Source organism: Oreochromis niloticus, linkage group LG13 (genome assembly GCF_001858045.2).
Source record: "Oreochromis niloticus isolate F11D_XX linkage group LG13, O_niloticus_UMD_NMBU, whole genome shotgun sequence".
In the NCBI taxonomy this organism is placed as follows: Eukaryota; Metazoa; Chordata; class Actinopteri; order Cichliformes; family Cichlidae; genus Oreochromis; species Oreochromis niloticus.
The window spans coordinates 4,956,509-4,979,302 of NC_031978.2; the positions used below are offsets into that span (position 1 = coordinate 4,956,509).

At 42.3% G+C, this 22,794-nt stretch overlaps 1 protein-coding gene across 5 annotated transcripts in view; it reads right to left on the reverse strand.

Annotated features, from left to right (window-relative positions):
• atrnl1a (attractin-like 1a) overlaps nucleotides 1–22,794 on the reverse strand; it is a 338,833-nt gene that overhangs the window by 257,097 nt on the left and 58,942 nt on the right. For all 5 annotated transcript variants that reach the window (XM_025897448.1, XM_025897447.1, XM_005473721.4 and 2 more), the window contains 3 exons: nucleotides 22,389–22,635; nucleotides 13,210–13,393; nucleotides 10,116–10,270 (listed from right to left, as the gene is read on the reverse strand). In XM_025897448.1, the coding sequence (XP_025753233.1) occupies nucleotides 10,116–10,270; nucleotides 13,210–13,393; nucleotides 22,389–22,635 (586 nt within the window). The remainder of the gene's footprint in view (nucleotides 1–10,115; nucleotides 10,271–13,209; nucleotides 13,394–22,388; nucleotides 22,636–22,794) is intronic.

The window sequence follows — 22,794 nt, forward strand, 5'->3', positions numbered from 1 at the left end:
AGCTAGCCGGTCCCGATGGTCCGCTGAGGGAACTAGGGCAGGTGTGACCCTCGCCCTTGCCGAAATGAAAACTTTCTTTATGGAGGACTGAGATGTTACTCCCTCCGAGTTAATTTTAGTTTTTCTTGGACATAAATAGGAAAAGATAACGAAATTTTGCTTGTACAATGGATGGAAAGTGCGCACACAAGTGGACACCAACTTCCCCACTTATATAGCCGCAATGAGCCGCTCTGCGAGCGGGCAACAGCAACGAAGTAACACATTGTGTTTTTCCCCCATGGAGGACTCGTCACCACCCTCCGCCCAGGATACATCGGGGACTGGATTACTCAGGTTGTTATTAATCCAGTCGGGTACGTGGAAGCTACTGTTCTTAATGTTCTTTGTTTGTTTAATTCTAAATGTTTTTGTTTATCTTGGCCTGAGACCAATTGTGGACCACTATTTCATTGAGTATAATAATTTAGTTTTGTCTGTACAGGATTTGAGCCTAAGATATGAAAGATCTAATTTGTGTCTCGTATAACGTAAAGGGTTTGATTAGTCCAATTAAAAGGAAAAAGGTACTGAACCAACTGAAAAACTTTAAGTGCTCCATAGCAATGCTCCAGGAGACTCACCTCTCTGAAAAGGAACATAGGACGTTGAGAAGAGAGTGGGTTGAACAACAATATAGCTCTACTTATCAGGATGGGAGAAAAAGAGGAGTTGCCATTCTTGTTAGCCGGTCAACATATTTCCACCATGAAAAAACATTTGCGGATAGGGAGGGGTGCTATGTAATGGTGATTGGCTCTGTAGTGGGGTCTAAAATTACTTTACTAAACTTATATGCACCAAACGAGGACTGTCCACAATTCTTCAAGAATATTGCATCATTAATAGCAGAAAAATCTGAAGGAATGATCTTGGTGTAGGGGGTGATTTCAACTGTACTTTGAAAGCAGCTGTCGACAGACTCCCGGCACACAATGGCCCCAAATCCAAAAAATCTTGTAGTTTAAATACAATGATTAAGGAACTGGGCCTAGTGGATGTGTGGCGCCAGTTGCACCCCCAAGAAAAAGATTTTACTTTTTATTCACATGTACATCGCAGCCATTCAAGGATAGACATGTTTTTAATGCCTAGGACGGACCTTTATAGGGCTAGACAGTGTAGCATAGAAGCAATCACTATCTCTGATCACGCCCCGGTTTGTCTGAAATTAAGAATGAATCCAAACATTTTAAATATTGGAGAGCCAGTGTATCTATCTTGAATAATGAAACAACTCGACAAGAACTTCAAAAGAGTCTGACTGAATATATTCAATTCAATGATAATAATGAGGTGTCTCCTTCAATCTTGTGGGAGAGTGCCAAAAGTTATTTGAGAGGTAATATTATAGCAGTTTCATCAAGACTGAAAAAAGAGAGACTAGCAGAACAAACAGAACTAGAAAACAAAATTAAGAAATTAGAAAAAGTCTGTCAGGTAACTAAGGACACTGGGACTTTGAACTCATTGAAAGAGCAGAAGCAAAAGTTGGATGATTTACTAACGTATAAGGCGGAGGGACAACTACGCTTTGCTACTCAAAAGTACTACCAGTACGGCAATCAGGCAAGCCGACTGCTGGCATTTCAGCTGCGTAAAGAGCAATCAAGTAGGGTTGTTCATAAAATCAAATGTCCAAACTCCGGAAAAATTGTGTGCCAACCTAAGGAAGTTGCAAAAGCATTTTCTCTGTATTATCAGGAATTATATAAAGAAGAAAATGTCCCAAATAAAATTGAAAAGATTGAACAATTTCTTAACCCGATCAATCTTAGTAAACTGTCTCAGGAAGAAGCTGAATTAATAACAAATCCAATCACCAGTGAAGAAATAAAAAACAGTATTGGAAAACTGAAAAACAACAAGTCTCCCGGAGTGGATGGCCTGCCAGGGGAGTATTACAAATTTTTTGAAAAAGAGCTAACACCATTGTTATGCAAAGTTTATAATTACGCATTATTTAAAGGTGATCCCCCCTCGGTCATGGTCTGAAGCTATTATTCGTGTCATCCACAAAGAAAGCAAGGACCCGACTTTATGCATGTCTTATCGCCCTATCAGCCTGCTTTGTGTCGATTTAAAAATTCTTACAGCCATCATTGCAAATAGAATCCAAAAACATATTAAAAAAAAACTAGTAAAACCTGACCAAACAGGTTTTATCTCCCACAGGCAAGGTTCAGATGATGTTAGAAGGGCCCTCAATCTTCAGATTATGGCACAGGAAAGGGACACCTCATCAATGTTCTTGAGCCTGGATGTGGAAAAGGCCTTTGACCGGGTAGATTGGGACTTCCTGCAACAGACTCTCAGGCACATGGGCTTCAATGAGACTTTTATCTCATGGGTCCAAACACGATATAAAAATCCCAAGTCTCGGGTAAGGGTTAATGGGCACTGCTCTGACTTTTTCCTCTCTAGGCCGTGGCACTAGACAGGGTGAAGTGCTATCGCCGTCCATATTTGCTCTTAGTATTGAACCGTTAGCTGAACTGATCAGATCTAACCCTCTCATACAAGGAATTAGAGATGAAACCAATACACAACATAAGCTGTCACTTTTCGCAGATGATATTCTGCTATTTTTAGAGAATCCGGTCACCTCTGTCCCGGTCCTTCTGAGCAACCTTGAAGATTGTGGTACAGTGTCAGGTTATAAAATAAATACAAATAAATCTGAGGCGTTAATGATTGTTGGCAACTGGCCCACACAGCTGGATCATCTTGTATCTTTTAGACACTCCAAACAGGGCTTCAGATACTTGGGGGTAATTATTACTCCTAAAACCAATCAGTTACTTGCACTCAATTATGATCGGTTGTTCAGGGAGATTAAGGGGGACTTGGACAGATGGAACCTACTCCCACTCACTTTTATGGGGAGGATTGAATGTATAAGGATGAATATTCTTCCACGCCTATTATTCCTATTTCAGAACCTACCCATTTTGATCCCACAGTCTGCATTCGAATTATTAGAAAGCATTACATCTAAATTTATCTGGCAGAATAAACGACCAAGGGTCAGACTCAAAATGTTAATGTCTGGAAAAGAAAAGGGGGCCTCAAGTTGCCTAACTTCAGAATGTACTATTGGGCAGCTCAATTAAAATCAATGACTGCCTGGATTATTCATGATCCAGAAATGCAGTGGGTATCTATGGAAGAGTATTCATTACTAGGTATCTCATTTCGGAGTCTCCCATTTCTCAACCCACAATCACGGAAAAAAATTAAAATAACTAACCCATGGGTCAAGCACACTGTAAAGATTTGGAACCAAGTGTTAAAAATGTTAAAAGGGAATTTGACCATGTCTCGAGCGGTTCCCATAAATGTAAATGTTGAGTTCCTTCCATCATTGTCAGATCAGAGTTTTGAGAGGTGGGCGGAGAAAGGCTTGATTACAGTCAATCAGCTGTTTGAAAAGAATACTCTTAAAAGTTTTGCCCAGTTAAGGGCTAAATATGCTTTATCCCCAGGGGACCATTATAGATACTTACAGTTAAGTATCTATTACTTACAAAGCACAAAGATTGGGACAATATTAGAAGAGAACCAACCGGGTTGGAAACCATTTTATAAAACTGCTTGAAAAGTCGGGTACATTGAAAAACCAAGTGTCTTTACTTTACCAGAAACTGCTGATTGACATGTCTGATAATACCTATCATATAAAATAACAATGGGAAATGGAACTCAATATAATTTTGGATGATGTCACATGGGAGAGTGTCTGCTGTAGCTGCCACAGAGGGGTGGGTAGTCAAATGTGGAAGGAATTCGACTGGAAGGTTAAATTAAGATTTTCAGAACTCCACTGAAAACCTTTCTATCCAAAAGTAGTGTCTGTGATAAGGGTGTGGGTTTGTGGGGGACCAGACGCATATCTTTTGGGACCGTGTTTACATACAACAGTACTGGATGGATGTTAAGAACATTATACAAAACATATTGTCAGTCAACCTCCCAATGGATCCTCTGATCTTCTTGTTGGATATCTTTCCTGATGGTTTCTCCTATGAGCAGCACTTTCTCCTACATCTCCTCCTCATGACTGCAAGAAAAATGATAACAATCCACTGGCTCAAACCAGAAACGCCCACAGTGGCTTCTGAAAACTAGACATGTCTATACGATGGAACGGATAACAGCTCAACTACAACTAAAAGTGCCAACCTTTGAGAAAAAATGGAGACTAATTATAAAATATCTTGAAAGGACATTCAAGCCTTAACATTGTTACATCTGTGCTTAGGTATGTAGGTATTGGTGTGTATGTATGTATGTATGTATGTATATGTATATGTGTATATATGTTTTTCCTTTTAAATTAAGTTTTTGAATTACTCTCACCATTATATACTGCAGATTTGGTCTCAGGTCATGTTGTTTATGTGAACTGCCTTGTTATTTTTGGCAATAAAAGTTCAAAAAAAAAAAATCTCCAGCACTGATTGGTCCTGGTTTCCTTAAATGTGCTCGCTGGCTTACAGCTTCCTACACCTGGTTCACCTTTGCTAAAGTTTTCCTTTTGCTTCCTCATTCCTCACAAACAATCTAGTCTTGCTCTCACTTAACACAGTCCTTTCATTATTTGAACTTTCCATAAACTCATTTAAACCCTTACTCAGCGGTCACTTTGGCTCTCCCAGTTCTCTAAGCCAAACCTTGACATCCTTGCTTTGAAAGGGCTTCATTGCAGAAGATGCAGTCCAAGTCCATAACACTCGGGGATCTCTAAGGGAGCCCACTATAATGTGCAAGAAGAGAGCCACACCGAAAAACAGCCTGCAGCTGTCTCAGAATGTCATGACCCCCAAGTCGTACATTTTTGTAACACAGTGTATACTTCAGACTGTCCTCACAAGAAAACAAACAGCACTCGTTGTTTAAACAAATCCCAGAGCAGCCTGTGTTTGTATTCAGGGCAAAACCGTAAAACTGCCATTGAACTAAAAACTACTGTCACACACAGAAGAAAGAGCCAGTGAACAATAAAGTGTGTGTCGAAGTGTTGTTGTTTTTTGACACAGGAAACCTGTTTATATTGCCTCTGAGAACCAATAACATAATCATTCTTTACCTTAACCTAATTATTCATTTAGCCAAGATAATTATCCAATCCTGACCGCTAACTAAATAGTATTCCTATCACAGATAGCGATGTTTGTTTTTTTGACTTCAAACCAAACCAACTGTTCAGTGTTTATGAAATTATCATATATTTCATGTCTGTGTTATAAACATAGCCACTGGTTTTGAATGTTAGCAGCTTGTTGTATGGCTGTTAACTATTATTACTGCCATAGATATTACAAGTAGACAATCTGCAGGGCAGAGCCCAGAACTCAGTTATTACCTGATTTAATGGTGGTTGTTCCACTTTGGTGGACAGAAATAATGGGCAATGTGTTTTCACTTACACCAACAATAGTCCCTTTAAAGAGGCAGTAGGACTTCCAACTGTGGAATAAATGCCTCCAGTTTCATTTTTTGCGCAACGTTTCCAAAACAACATGGTTATGGTTAGGAGAAAATCATAGCTTGAAAGCTCCCTTTTCTAGTGACAGCACTGAGGACCTAACCAAAGATTTTATAGTGTTGGTTGCTTTCTATTTTGATTAAAGTCTAGTGAGCCAGCTAATATATTCTCAAGCTTTTAACTATGGAAGCTCAAGCAGTCAGTTAGCTTAGCATAATATAATGATAACAATGGAAAAACTCTTGGCCCCCATCAGAACTGCTTGATGTCCAAAATGCCTTTTATGTCACATTTGTACATAGGACACATATGCACATATGTGCAGTTTTAACTAAACTGTAATTATAAACATGAAATATTAAAGTAATCTTTCCATGCATAGCCTAACCATTGATTGCTATCGTTGGTCTTGACTGGTTGACGAATGATTGCTGAAAGTTGCTTGCTGGTGTCCTGGTGAAAATGGTCAACAATAGGTATAAATGGCTCCAGTGAAAACCACCTTGTAATAACTTTCATCCCTCTAGTAGACTGCTGTGTTCATCCATAGTTCTCATGGAGGAGTCTCGGCCTTGTGCCACTGGGGCTTTTGCTAGATTGCAGGTGCTGTGGAGGTCCGCCTGTCTGTTTAGGTTGATATGTGCATGGCGCTCGTGTCACTGTGCAGACCACAGCTTGGCGAAACAAAATGAATACCAACCTAAACCAACATGTGGGGCAGATTAAAATGTGCAAAGGCCCAATTTGGTTACCCTTGTATGAAACCAGATATCAGAATTTCACAAGCTAAGTTACACACAAGAGTAATATTTAAAAAACAAATAAATATTTGACTGCAACATATTTTCTCCAGCTGATGATCATTCATGTCATCATCTTTCCTCTTGGTTTTTCATCTTCCCACCTAAACTATAATACAGCTTCTATCTGCCTCTGCGGTAAGCTCAAGCTTGAAAATGGACAAAAGTTGCGGGTGATAAAAGCAGTAATGAATAAATTATGATATTTATGAAGACAGGGGTGTTTGCACAGAGTTAAGGGACACGTAAATTTACACATTTATTGCAAGCATTGATGGAGCGAAAACAGTATCTGAAACCATTTGGCTTTCACCTTCATTAAGATGGGGACGTTCTGTAAACCCATGCCTGATTGTTTATCACCTTTTATTTTGCCTTTTGTTCACAAGCTTATCATCATCTTCACCCTGGCACACCTTTAATGTCTTTAGGTAATTCTCTTTCACAAGTCCGCAGTGCTTCCATTCCCCTCCCTAAATCCCTACTTCATTTACTCTTTATTTCTCTTCCACTCCGTGTATGTCCCTCTCTCCTTCTTTAGCACTATTCTCCTTTATTTCATCACCCTCCTCACACCTGCTACTCTATCTCAATAATATCAGCAGTCGTTTTTTTCCTGTTGTCTGTAATTTACAGGAGTGACGAGAAATATGAAAGGGAGAGTGGGAAGGACAACAGATTTGGACAGTGGGCTGATATTTCCAAGGACAAAAAAGCATTTTTGAGCCCATTTTTTTTTTTATTTAAAAGAAAATACTTGCAGCTTTCAACTACAACTCAACAAACACGGAATAGCTGAGCACATTAGCATTATAGCCAGACCTTCTGTCATGGCTGAAACCACTCTAAAAAAAACTTCTTAGTGGATGTTAGTTTGAGAAGTTGCTATCGAAGCAGTGTTTGAGATTTCTGGATAAAACTAAAGTTTTAGTTAAAGTGACAATACAACAGGTTATGACATCACTTGACAGGTTTCAAAAGACTATAATAAACCTGATCAGCAAGCCTGAAACAGAGAGAGAACCAACAACACCTATATAAAGTTGGGGAAATATGAATAATTGGTCACGTCTAGTGCCAGGTGTATGCAAAAAAAAAAAAAAAAAAAATCTGACTAAAAGTAATCTGATTACATTTAATATTTGTGATGTGGATGTGGCTTCCAATTTTCTGAGATAACAAGCTCCTGACTGTTTCAGGAAGCCTGTTTCAGGCTTGCTGATCAGGTTTATTATAGTCTTTTGAAAGCTCCTGACCCTAACACTACCCTTTCAAAAAGGCTAGGTAAGCATTAGCATGTTTGATTTTCCCTGATATGAAAACTTGCTCATTTCACAAAGTGATACCTGTACAATCAATCAATAATTGCTGCTTCAATAAAATTGTTCTCTCAATTCTTGGCAGTCAGTGAACATAGAAAATAACCATTCTAATAAACAATATTTAAAAATATTAACTTTCTTCTACATTATATTTTTCCCCCAAGTATAATCCCCACATGATTTCCATTTAGATGTTTTAAGGCTCTGCTCCTTTTGTTCCGAGCTTTTATATTTATTTTTTATATTTATTTCCAAAAACATCCCAACATACTGCACTGACATCTGTTGGATGAACTGTGGCTAAGTGGAAATTTTATATATTCCTCACCTCAAGAATATAATAAAACCTAAAAAGTAGAATCTTAAATAAATAAACAAAGGGTCTCCATTTCCTCTCACCATTAGCACCAGGTGAACCGCCACACCGAGGCTCTATGCCATGAATGTCTCACACGCCTGATCACACAGTCAAAGAAACACTGATCAGTATAAAAACTGGCAGACGATGATTCTGAATGACTTTTTTTGCAGTACCCACTAACAGACACTGGCAAGCATTGCTGACCTTACCTGCAGCCTTAATATACAGTTAAAGAGCCACTATTGCCAACATGCTGCCTTTTCCTGTTCATGTTTCACTTTCACTCTATTTTTTCAGGATCTTTTACATAAATATTCGTGCATATTTATCTTTTCCTCCTTCTTTCTGTTAATCTATCTGCTGCATACTGCTTCCTCCTGTGAAGAGCAGAACTAATCTAAATCTTCCTCACCTGATACCCCTTTCATTGTTTTCTCTCTCTATTCCTGTCAAGGGCTGTTAATGTTGCCATACCATCTGGTTGATGGTGTAACTGGTTAGCCTGTAATGGGATCCTTAATCATCAATACTCCATACCTATACTGCAGTGTCTGCAACCTAACACAGTCCTGGTTTCTTTCTTACTGTCTCTTCTGGCTGCAAGAATATTTTTAGCTTGTTTTTGGCTCTGTCACAGCGCAGTAACGTTGCAGCTTCCTCTATGTACTATTAAGGGCAATTCAACATGCTGTTGCTGCACAAATTGGATTCACACCAGGAAATCGCTTCCAAATACCATATGCATGTTTCTTTTTAGAAGAAAGCACTCTAAATGACTAATAAGAACAAATGAATACTACATAAAGCTTGATGGTCAGTATGAGTTGAATATTATGCTTATGAGTGGCTAGTGTATGGAACTGCACTGCAGATAATATCACCTGTGAATGCAGAATATAAATATATAGAATGCATATAATACTTCAGAACTGAGAGCAAACCAAGACTTATCGTGCATAAGATATAGAACGTAATTTAAAAACATGTTTTCCTTGCAAGCAGGAGCACCCAGAGTGCAGATGTGGGGTTAAAGCATCCCTTTTAGTCAACTACAAGTCATTGTTAGAAGCAGCAGGAAATTTTCTATGTAGAAAAGTAGGCACGAGGCAAATCTCGCCTTTTAACAGTAACAGATGGAAGTGGAAGGACAAAAGAAAAAAAAAATCAAAGAGAAAACCCCAAAAAGTGAAAGCGATTCAAAATAAAATGTAATTAACACCACGTTGTCACCCGGTGGTGATTTTGAAGCTTGTTTTTTTTTTTTTTTTTAACTCTGACTTGAATATTTTGGCTGTCATCAACTTAATTTTTTAAATATACAAAGATCGGCTCTGAAACCAGACACACTGCACACTTGTTGCTTGGCAGAGCTCTACATTAAAGCATACACTGCTTTCTGCTTTACTCACAACAGGACCATAATTTACAAAATAAACGTCAATTTTTTTGAAACCAGAGGAGTCGAACCCTGCTGGTAGTGGGGAAAACAATGATTGTTTACTTCTGCATTAGCTTCACTTTTGAGACTCAGATGCTAGAGCCACCCTTTGTATACAGTTTACCGTAGAAACTGAATGTTTTGGTTCCAAATAGTATTATATCAAATTAACAGAAAATAGGAAATTATCTGAAAAGACATTCAGTGAATTCCATCCAGATCACTCAATGAAAGGACCCATTTTCCAGCCTTGGAGGAAGAATAAAATAAATGAAAGCACCTTTAGATGTTCCAGTTATTAATCAATAATAACTAATACCATCAGGCAGGCATATAATTTACCACAAATTAACTCAAAAACAAGGAGTGCAGCAAAAACTATATCTCACTGTCTTATCTGCCTGTGAGAAGAGAGAGTGAAATATACCCACAGACGCCTTATCTTAACATTATTAAGTCAGTTTTGGATTACATGAAGATACAAAAGACCCTGGCATGACTAAATCCACATAAGAACTGGAGAAGTGTTCAGCTGGAACAACCTACCTGCCAAGTGGCCGACCTTTAATAGCTGTGCACAAGAAAACTGGTGTTCACACCAACATTTGCTTCAAAATCTAGCATCCACCCATGTGAAAGTGTCTGTTTATATGCGACTTGTTCTTACCAATATCATAAGTCAGAAAGTCTGCAGAGAAACACTTCGCTCCGTTGCTCAGAGATGTGTCATTGTGAGTGTTTCCCCCGAAAACCAGCATTGTGCCGCTCAGCAGCACCGCCGAGTGGAGGTACCGTGCCAAACCACTCTCCTTGAGGATTAACCTGCGTGAACACACACACAGACACACACACAGAATGTTAATCAGCAATGTGAGGCACAACAGGAAAGCAACAATTTGTCAGGTATGCGTGTCATGTGTGTCCATAGAGGCATGTACTGCAACTGATGGCGTCTGTCTCAGGTTGTGACCTGGCCTGTGGTGACTGCCCTTCATACCAACTGTTCTTTCACAGGAGCACCACACACACACACACACACACACATACACACACACACACAACCCTGACATTGTAGGAGGTCTCAGTCTGTGGTGTCCGGTCTCTCTGAGGTCAAAGGTTGTAAAGTAGAGAACAACTGCAGTGACTATCTGTGGCTTAATTTACTGCAGCAATGCTGATTTTGTATGTCTGCCCTCCCTTCACTGATTAAAATTTTCTCATACTCAAACTACACACACTACTTCATGTGAGACTTTTATATGTTGGAGCAGCGCCGTCTCTGTTGTGAAAAGGCTACGAGTACTCAGAACATACTTTAAATATGTTATCGAAACCGCGACCTGGAATGAAAGTCATATTTACTGATTTTAAAATATTGACAACAAACTACAAAACTGGCCACTTTTACAGCTTCTAAAAGTTTAAAATAGCTTGATATTAAAAAGATTTTTATCAAAAAATACATGTGTAATTTAACAAATCCAAATAAGGTCACATTATATATTTACATTTATTGACAAACTTTTTTTTCTAAGAAAGGAGAGCTGACTAGGAGTCCACAACATTACAAGGTTATAAAAATGTAAAATCAAGAATAATGAATATAGAAAAAGCCAACAATAAAGCACAGAATAATAAACACGAAACCAGAGACTAGGTTTTGGAATATCTACCAAACTCTTAGGATATTTTTTAGAGCCTTGAACACTCCCAGGGATGCAAAAATCATCAAGCTTTAGTGCATTTTCAAAGTTATTCAATTGACCAGGGTGAAAAATAGGAGAAGGCAGTTCTCCAGGTTTGAGCAAATCCTGGGTTACCTGTAGAGCAGCCATCTACAGGGAGCGAACACAAGAAAAGCTGGGAAAAAAGCTACTGTAGAGCTATACAGGAGCAAAATGTGCTGTCGTGCAACAGTTTGGAATAGGCGTTAAACTGGCCAGTATATGTGACAAATTTAATGGCTACAAATCAGTTGGAAACCACTAACATATAGATGTCATGTAGAAAAGATTGTCATGCTGTGGGATGCCTGTCAGAAGCTTTACACTGACAGAGGCCAGATGATCTTTACATTGGTAGGGAGAAGTATAAATCACTGGAACACCCAGGGATGTGTCAGTCTGGGAATTTCATCAGTCCAAGAGCTCAAGTGACACTCGACTCCAACAACACATTCCAGCTGGAAAGTGAGAGGCACAGAGAGATTGCATGCACATGTGAGCATTTGTTAATATATGCATACTTGTGTGTCCACTGTGCACATGTATATTAAAAGATGTTAAGAGCACGATAGAGCCCAGCATCCACTTTCACCAATCCATCTGTCAGAGTTCATCTGAGGTCAAAGCTCCTGGCAGATCCTTGCATTCTCACTCCCGTCTCCTCTTCCTGACAGGAACTTGGTGATTTTCCTTCCTCAGAGAGAGTTTGTGTATATTTAAAGTGATTACACAGAACTATTAATATTATCACATTAACTAGTTATTAAGTCAGCTTTTGTGCAGACTTTTTATTTTCTAAGACACGAGGCTACAATAAATTATCATATTTTCACTACTATTATTAAGAACTCTTATTAAACATGTTTTTTATTATATGGTGAAACATTTCTTCATTAAACTGAAGTAAACAGCACAATATCTATAATATATAATAGCAGGCTTATTTGGAATTGCACCGCTGTTGCATTCACAAATTTATCTTGGTCTGTGTAACAAAGTTATTAAATTCAATGATTTCAGCCTCAACGTTTAACAAAGGTAAATAGGAAAATATCAAAGGTAAATACACCCATTGTGAAGAACTGTTCCTCAAGGGATATTCTTGTTTCTGGCACATTATGATTTTGCATAAATTTCTGTTATGAAATTCTCTCTTTCATGCAAGTTCTCTAAAGGCTGCAAGAATGCATGAATAATGTCTAAAAGGCAACAGGGTGGAAGTAATGTTTTAATCATCTCAGAGTGACTAATGACATCAGCTGTCAGGAAATGTAGCAGGATTAAAAAGAACAGAATTATTATCTGTAATGTAAAGAAGAAAATTTTAATGGAAACACCTGCAGCTTTAAAACTGCAGTACGTGAACAGGCCAGGGACACGAGCTGATCAACATCTACTTTTGGTAAATTGCATCTGAATCAAAACACGATAAAAATGTTTACAGTGATGTTTGAGCTGTGATTTGCTGGATTTCAATTGACTTTAAAACATGTTTGAATATTTATGCCGGTTCTGTGAGCCTGTCCAGGATGCACCGTCCCTATGATCTAAACTAAGGGTTGACCTTTTTTGCAGCCAGTGAGGACATTTTCTTAAGACTCCAACGTAATATAAACACTACTTTTGATAGCTTGGGTATATTTCACATATTTCTAAACACTCACCAGCTAGTTAGCTGGCTATTAAGCTGAGCCAAGCCATGTAGCAGCAGGAACCTTGCTGCAAATTCACAGAAGTGAGTGATTTCATGACAGAGTGCATGGAGTGCATGATGTGCCATGGCCAAAAGATAATGAGGGAAAGAGTAATGGACTCATTCCACTTGTGTTATTGATGTAATTCAGTCGTAGGCATTATGTAGTCCCTGCACCCCAATTAGAGAACCACTCACCTAGCGCATGATGGATTGGTCAAACCTCCGTATAGCCATCAAAGTAAATTTCTTTTTTTTTGATGCTGAAGAAATCATATCCATTTAGCATGAAAAAGAAATGTTAGCAATTTAAAAAAATCCATAGTACTGTTCTCTGCTCTCACCATGTTCTTGTGTGGACGTGGTAGCGGTACATGTGGTCCACCAGGCCATATTTGTTGTTATTTAGTGCCTTGTATCCCCCGTGGACAAACACACAGCCACTGGCTTCATCATACACGCTGCTGTGACCGTAACCTCCCTGGACCACTGCACCTCCGGAAGACACAACCTGCCACGAGTTAGACCCTGAGACACAAACAAACAGGGAGGGGGGAGAGAGGGGGGCTGATTAATGGAGTGCACCCCTGTGGAAAGATCAAAGTTGATCACTTAAAATGTTTTTTTATGCTTTGGCAAGTTTGGCTTTTCACTGTGCTTGCCAAAAAGCAAAGCACTTTTTATTCCAGAGGTGATATAAAGCAAAGAGAGGAGAGAAGAGAGCGAGCCAAACAGTGAGAGAGGCCACAGAAAATTACAGTTTCTTCAGTTTAAAAGCGGCCTTTCAAAGAGGCGAGATTAATTCAGGTGCATAGAAAATGATTTTAAAAATGGGACGGGGTTAAGTCATCAGACAAACCCCAATAAATAAAAGGAAGTAAATAAACAAAGCCTAAGAAGAATTTCTGAGACCGAGCGTAGTATCGAAAATAGAGACAGAAAAGGGAGGACAGAGTGCATTTAGACTGAAACTGCTCACGATTCTTCTTTCAAAATCTGAGAATGAAGATTTCAAAAAAATACAAATCTGAACACTCCACAAACTTTGTTCAAAAATTAAAATGAAATCATTTCAAGATTACAAATCATAAATCATAATAACTGCATTCCTACATAGCAACAACACAGCGAGAGCAATAAAATATAATTCAGAAAAAGCAGATCTATTTGGTTTTGTGGATGCTCGTTACACCAAAGCTAAATTTGTTTCAAAGTTCTGAGGTATTTGGAGGCCAACAGAAAATAAATGCCTCATTTTTACGCTCCATGCAATGTTTCATGTCACTAACTTTGTGCCTTTTTCATGTCATAGATCATGCTTTGCCCTCTCTGTACCTTCCTGCAGGCATCTCTGGCTCCAGAGCTGAATGTTCCGGTCAGCGGTTACCAGCCCACCAACATGCCCTCTGTTTATTGTTATATTGTTTGTTGTCTGTCTGTTTATGCCTTTTTTTTTTCAGTCTTTGCTTTCCTCATCCCATCAGGTTACACCAGATGGCCACGCACCCCAAATCTTTTTTTTTTTTTAAATGATTAACCTTTTAAGTTTTTCTGAGGTTCTGCTTGAAAAGCACATGCCCAAAGTGAATCGACTATTTCTCTGCGATTACAAAGTGTGTGGTATCAAACTAAAGCTAACACTTGTGAGACTTCATCAGAGGTGTAAGCATCACAGCAGATGCCTCTGTGTCAAAGTAACTGAGGATGCAACACAGCAAACTATGAAGGAGTTTTTCCTGGCCTGGCCTCTTACAGCATACAACCACCTTGAAAATATGCTGCAGTCGATCAAAAACTGAAGTGAAAACATTATATATGAGAATTACCTGTGAAAAGATCGATGCTGCTTAAGTGAAACTGAGCAAAGTTAAAGACAGCACTTTGCAGTTAGATGCAAATTGGCATAATCTTTGAAGGCATAATTTTTTTTTTTAAATCATCGCCCATCAACACTGCACATGACAGTTTTATCCTGGTGGAAGCCAGACAGCTAAGGTAAGACACATTCATGATAATCATTTTCAAACGTGAGCTGGAAAGCATGTGCAGCAGGTTAGGATGATTAAGAACAGAAGTATAAATGTGCTATTGAGTAGAGAGAGTGTGCTGAGAGGATGGAAGGAGTACTTTGAGGAGTTCATGAAGAAAGAAAAGGAGAAAGAGGGGAGGACAGACAGGGGAAGCAGCTATGAAGAGCAGAGAGGTGGTTGGTCCACATGACACACCAAAGACATGGAGCTGTCCAAAAGAGAGGGCAGTGGACTTTTTTTTTTTTACCAGATTGTTTACAAAGGTTTGGAGAGTGAGAGGAAGCCTGAGGAATGGAGAAGGAGGTACAAATTTTTAAACACAAGGGTGATGTGTAGAGCTGTGCTTACTACAGAAGGAATAATGAGCAATCCCATGAAAATGTGAGAATGATGCTAAAACTAGCTTAAGAAGAGAGGGGATGATCAGTCAGCAATAGTATGTTTTCATACTATACGTGTTGTTTGTTTTGCAAGTGTTGATGGGGAAGTATAGAAGAGGAATTGCACTGTGTCTTTGTGGATCTAGAGAAAGCATTGATGTACGTGAGGGTGGTGTAGGACATGTATGAGCACAGTGAGACAGTGGTGAGGTGTGCAGTTAGAGTGACAGATGGGTTCAAGTGGGGGTGGGATTACATCAGTGCTTTGAGCCCTTTCTTGTTTGCAGTGGTGATGGACAGATTGACAGATGAGGTCAGGCAGGCGTCTCTGTGGACTATGATGTTTGCAAATGATCTGTAGGGAGCAGGCACAAGAGAGTCCGCAGAGGTAAAGGCATGCACTTGAGAGAAGAGGATTGAAGGTAAGTAGAAGCAAGACAGAATGCATGTGTATGAGAGGTAGACAGACGTAACAGTGAAGCTGCAAGGACCAGAGGTCATGAAGGCAGATGTGCAGAGAGCAGGGATAGTGAATATATTGGAAAAAGGATTTTGAATATTGAGTTGCCAGGAAGACAACAAAGGAAATTAATAATTGTAGTGAAGAAGGACATGCTAAGAGTTGGTGAGACAGAATGGATGCTAGAGATAAGGTCTTGATGGGAGCAGCCAGAAGAAAAAAATTGCTGCATTTTTGTTGTATATTTTATAAATATTAAACAAAACAAAAATACATAAAAAACAAAACAAATAAGGAAGTAAGGAAGTATATTTAGAGAAAACAGAGGAAAAAACTCTGATAGCTTAGCAGGGACACTGAAAGTTTGTTTCATCTTTTAGACCAGAGTTTCTCGTCTTATATATTAATATTGACATCAGTCTTGAAATGATTCAGTGGCCTGTCAATGTGATTTCTCTTTGCTAATGGCAGCATTTTGCCCCCAAAAAAGCTTCACTGAACTGTATTCAACTGAGAAAAGAAAAATGAAAGGAGAAAAGAAAGTCTGTGAGCAACTGGCTGCCGACCACACACCTGGAGTGGAAAAAAATAGCATGAAAGAACAAGAGAAACAGGGGTAGGAGGAAAGGCAGCACTGAAGTGACGACAAGAAAGGAGAAGGTCAACTCTTATCACATCTCTCGCAGCTAATTGCTGTGAACCTGCTTCTCCGAGTGGTCATTAAATCCTTTTACCTCATATTTTACACTTCGCTTCGACTCCCCCTCTGTTCATTTCCACATTGCACTGACTCCTTCTTGCTCCTTCTGAAGCCTAATGATGCTCAGTGCAGACTTACGTTGTGACACTGTCAGAGAAAGAGGAAGGAGGGAATCGATGGAGGTGGGTGAAGATGAAAGTGATAGACATTTGAGTGGAGATAAGGAAGGAAGAAGGTGAGGCAGAGGAGCACACAGTGATGTGGACAGAGGGGAAAGAGATGACAGAGGGGGTCCGAAGCTGAGGCGGGCAGATGAAAAGAAAAATACAGAGGGAGATTTTAAAAAAAAAAGAAAGCATGTGAGCAGCGGATGAAAGAGTGCAGAAGGAGGGATGGTAGAGGGGGAGAAAAAGAAAAAAAATCAAGATGACAAGGAGGTACGAGAGTGAGGGAATGCAGCGGATTCATTAATCATTGTCTTCTCCCAGACAATCCAGCCTAGGTGCCACCTCTTCTTAATGACCACGCTCTGTGCACTGGTGTGTGTAAAGATTGTGTAGCTGCACACACCTCTGCTTTTCAGTCTGTGTGTAAATATGTGTGTGTGTTTTACTCTCCAGAATTATTCAAACATTTGGTTCTAGCGCCATCAGCTGGTCTACAACACTGTTACAATACTCCCATCTACTGGCTATACAGCCATAAAGACATAACAGTGAGGCCTGGCTTGGAGTCAGATATACTCTGATGATAATTGCAATATTAACATTATTTTAAAAGCATCTCAAAGAGATGCTACACAGACAAAACTATGGCAGTGAACTTGCTTTAGAGGAGACTTTTTCAACCTGAAAAACTAGAACCATCTACCTATTTCCTCAGGCCCTCAGCCAACCAGGGTTACGGTGTGGCTTTAGTCCACACAGTTAACTATGCAAGCTTACATTCATCTATCACGCCAATATAAAATCAGTAATCAGACTGTCATACATGGACTGTTGGAGTAAACGCCTCGTAAAACCTTCCTGCTGTCAGGGAACAGCACTAACACTGCACAACTGTGCAAAACTGCAAGCACTGTTCAAGAAAAGTCTTCTAGTCTAGTCCGCTTTTTAAATTTTAAACCAGAGAAGCTTCGGGAGGTATAGCTCACAGACGCAAAGATTTTAGTTTCTTTAAAGTGAAGTGCACAGAAAGAGTGTTGCAGGCGTCAATCTGAGGTTCACCTGAAGAACATCTGCAAGAGGAAAGAAGAAGCTGAGACTAAGTGGTTTCAGGGCCTGTGTGTGTTGTACTTCTCAGTTTTTAGATAGTCTGGCTTGATGTTTTTCTCCAGTCATTTTAGTCTTCAGGCACCGATTGTGTTCAAAACAAACTGAAATGAAACACAAGGCTGTTTATCACATATCTGACTCTTGTGTGGTAATTACATCATACTCCACTATGTACTACAACAGCATGTATACTGAACAGTACAAAAATTGTACAAAAGCAATGTCAAACTGCAAACAAATGCCAATTGCAGCACACTCCATTCACAAGAATATGAATATGGATGCATTTTACGCATTTTTCAGCTCCATACTGTGTTCTTATTCTGGCTTCATTTATTGGATTTTACTGTTGTGCCATGCATAAAACAACATGCCCGGCCCAGATAGATTGCAACAAAGCATTACATACCCAGAAAGCAAAGCCAGGGTAGCAGCATAACTTTCAAGCAAAGACTGCTAACCTATAAACACCAGAGTTATTAAAGCAGCCATTTCATGCTGTCATCACCAATGTGCCACAAACATTTCTGAATTGTTAAAGGACATTTAATTAAACCTAGACTTTACTTAAATGCCTTTTTAACTTATCACTATAACGACAAAGGAAAAAATTCAACACATTCTCATCTTCTCTTAATTCACAGAATTCACACAACCTGTAGTGCTTTTAAAACTGCCCACTTCAAGGGCAAGTGGAAGTATCCTTACCGACAACTATTGAATTCAAGACATTAGTCCTTGGACAAGACACTTCACCTACCGCCTACTGGTGTTGGCCAGAGGGGCCGATGGCACGATATGGTAGCCTCGCCTCTGTCAGTCTGCCCCAGGGCAGCTGTGGCTACAACTGTAGCTTGCCTTCACCCGTGTGTGAATGTGAGAGTGAATGAATAGTGGCATTGTAAAGCGCTTTGGGTGCCTTGAAAAGCGCTATATAAATGCAATCCATTATTATCCATCCATCCATCCATCCATCCATCTTCATCCGCTTTATCCGAGGCCGGGTCGCGGGGGCAGCAGCCTAAGCAGAGAAGCCCAGACCTCCCTCTCCCCAGCCACCTCCTCCAGCTTATCTGGGGGAATACCAAGGCGTTCCCCGGCCAGCCGAGAGATATAATCTCTCCAGCGTGTCCTGGGTCTGCCCCGGGACCTCCTCCCGGTGGGACATGCCCGGAACACCTCACCCAGGAGGCGCCCAGGAGGCATCCTTGTCAGATGCCCGAACCACCTCAACTGGCTCCTTTCGATGCGGAGGAGCAGCAGCTCTACTCTGAGCCCCTCCCGGATGGCCGAACTTCTCACCCTATCTCTAAGGGAGAGGCCAGCCACCCTTCGGAGGAAGCTCATTTCTGCCGCTTGTATCCGCGATCTCGTTCTTTCGGTCACTACCGACAGCTCGTGGCCATAGGTGAGGGTAGGGACGTAGATCGACCGGTAAATAGAGAGCTTCGCTTTTACACTCAGCTCCCTCTTCACCACGATGGACCGGTGCAGCGTCCGCATCACTGCAGCCGCAGCACCAATCCGTCTGTCGATCTCCGGCTCCCTTCTCCCATCACTCGCGAACAAGACCCCGAGATACTTGAACTCCTCCACTTGGGGCAGGAACTCATCCCCGACCCGGAGTGGGCACTCCACCCTTTTCCGGCTGAGAACCATGGCCTCAGATTTGGAGGTGCTGATCCTCATTCCCGCTGCTTCACACTCGGCTGTGAACCGCTCCAATGCGAGCTGGAGGCCTTCACCTGATGAAGCCAACAGAACCACATCATCCGCAAAAAGCAGAGATGAGATTCTGAGGCCACCGAAGCGAAAGCCCTCCGCCACTTGGCTGCGCCTAGAAATCCTGTCCATAAAAATTATGAACAGAACCGGTGACAAAGGGCAGCCCTGGCGGAGCCCATCACCCACCGGGAACGAGTCCGACTTATTGCCGGCAATGCGAACCAAACTCTTGCAACGGTTGTATAGGGATCGAATGGCCCGTAGCAATGGGCCAGACACTCCATACTCCCGCAACACCTCCCACAGGACACCCCGAGGGACACGGTCGAATGCCTTCTCCAAGTCCACAAAACACATGTAGACTGGTTGGGCAAACTCCCATGCACCCTCAAGTATACTTGAGAGGATAAAGAGCTGGTCCAGTGTTCCGCGACCAGGACGAAAACCGCATTGTTCCTCCTGTATCCGAGGTTCGACTAACGGACAAACTCTCCTTTCCAGCACCCTGGCATAGACTTTCCCAGGGAGGCTGAGGAGTGTGATCCCCCTGTAGTTGGAACACACCCTCCGGTCCCCCTTCTTAAAGATGGGGACCACCACCCCGGTCTGCCAGTCCAGGGGTACTGCCCCTGATCTCCACGCAACATTGTAGAGGCGTGTCAACCAGGACAGCCCTACAACATCCAGAGCCTTCAGGAACTCGGGGCGAACCTCATCAACACCAGGGGCTCTGCCACCAAGGAGTTGTTTAACTGCCTCAGTGACCTCGCCCCCGGAAATTGGCGGGTCATTCCCCTCATCCCCAGACTCTGCTTCCTCCTCGGAAGACGTGTCAGTGGGATTAAGGAGGTCCTCGAAGTATTCCTTCCACCGCCTGACAATTTTCTCAGTCGACGTCAGTAGCGCTCCGCCAGCACTATACACAGTGCAGGTAGAGCACCGCTTTCCCCTCCTGAGACGCCTGACGGTTTGCCAGAATCTCTTCGAGGCAGTCCGAAAGTCTTTTTCCATGGCCTCTCTGAACTCCTCCCACACCCGAGTTTTTGCTTCAGCCACTGCCCGAGCTGCATTCCGCTTGGCCTGTCGATACCTGTCGGCTGCCTCCGGAGTCCCACAGGCTAACCAAGCCCGATAGGACTCCTTCTTCAGCTTGGTGGCTCCCTTCACCTCTGGTGTCCACCATTTGGTTCGGGGATTACCACCACGGCAGGCACCAACCACCTTGCGGCTGCAGCTCAATGCAGCAGCTTCGGCGATGGAGACGCTGAACATGGTCCATTCGGACTCAATGTCCCCAGTCTCCCTCGGAATGCTGTTGAAGCTCTGCCGGAGGTGTGAGTTGAAGATCTCGCAGACTGGGGCCTCTGCTAGACGTTCCCAGCACACCCTCACTACGCGTTTAGGTGCACCGGGTCTGTCCAGCGTCCTCCCCCGCCACCTGATCCAACTCACCACCAGGTGGTGATCAGTTGACAGCTCAGCCCCTCTCTTTACCCGAGTGTCCAGAACATATGGTCGCAGGTCTGGTGATACGATTACAAAATCGATCATTGACCTGCGGCCTAGAGCGTCCTGGTGCCACGTGCACTTATGGACACTCTTATGTTCGAACAAGGTGTTCGTTATGGCCAAACTGTGATTTGCACAGAAGTCCAATAACAAAACACCGCTCGGATTCAGATCAGGGAGGCCGTTCCTCCCAATCACGCCCCTCCAGGTCTCGCTGTTGTTACCCACGTGAGCATTGAAGTCTCCCAGCAGGACAACAGAGTCTCCCGGTGGGGCACCTTCCAGCACCCCCCGAGGGACTCTAAGAAGGCTGGGTACTCTGAACTGCCACTCGGCGCATAAGCGCAGATGACAGTCAGGACCCTTTCCCCGACCCTAAGGCGCAGGGAACAAACCCTCTCATCCACCGGGAAAAACCCCAACTTACCGGCAGCAAGCCGAGGGATATTAGAATACCCACCCCAGCCCGCCGCCTCTCACCAGGGGCAACTCCAGACTGAGACAGAGTCCAGCCCCTCTCTAGGAGACTGGTTCCAGAGCCCAAGCCATGCGTAGAGGTGAGCCCGACTATATCTAGCCGGTACCTCTCAACCTCACGCACTAACTCAGGCTCCTTCCCCACCAGAGAGGTGACATTCCATGTCCCTATTGCCAGTCTTGGCAGCAGGCGATCAGTCCGCCAGGGCCTCTGCTCCTGGCCGCCGCCCAGCACACAATGCACCCGACCCCTATGGCGCCTCCTGCGGGTGGTGGGCCTGCGGGAGGATGGGCCCATGTCTCCTCTTCGGGCTGTGCCCGGCCGGGCCCCATGGACTAAGGCCCGGCCACCAGACGCTCGCCCTCGGGCACCCTCCCCGGGCCTGGCTCCAGGGCGGGGCCCCGGTAACCCTATCCCGGGCAGGGTAAACTGTTCCCTCGATGTTTTCTTCATAAGGGTCTTCTGAATCGCTCTTTGTCTGGTCCCTCACCCAGGACCAATTTGTCATGGGAGACCCTACCAGGGGGCAAAAGCCCCCAGACAACATAGCCCCTGGGATCCCTGGGACACACAAACCCCTCCACCACGATAAGGTAGCGATTCACGGAGAGGGTAGCGATTCACGGAGATTATTATTATTATTATTATTATTATTATTATTATTAGGTTACATTAGGTAACATAGGTACACTAGATTTTTTGCAGTTAAAAAGATACTGACTATTTCCTGTATCTTTACGTCAGCCTTTTTTCCCATAAGCCTTTCTACTGATTGGGTGCCCCTCCTCTGGCTTCCATAAGTGCAGAATCCCCTCCTCACATAAGCTGTTGGTATATGAGAGTTCAGAGCAGTCAGAAGCCTAAGCTTTTGTCACTGCTTAAAACTTTGTCCACATTTACCATTTACAACTGAAAAGTCTCTAAAGGAAGATGATATTTTTGCACATTGTTTAGCAGGCACACTTACTGATGTTGTACTCTTGCACTTTATTGATGTAGCTGTAGATTGGTGAGTAGCCGAAAATGATAAGCATCACTGGCTCGCCATTGGCCAGCTCCACCACATGTGCCGTGTGTCCCTCCAGGGCATAAGGAGGTGGCGGGACTGGTTTCCGTAATGACCAGGTACGCCTGGGGATGTTGAACACCCACATCTCATCTGTCACATTAGCAGGGCCTGCTTCCAACTTCCCGCCAAACAAGTAGATGTCATCCTACACAAGGGAAACACGACAGATTTAGTTTTAGAGTGATGTGATGTTTGTGGAAGTATTATGAAGTCTCGCCTGAGCTCTAATATCCAATAACATCTGAGCAGTCAGCAGACCTTCTGATGGGCCCCCTAGCTGATAGCAATAAGACTTCAGAATTCT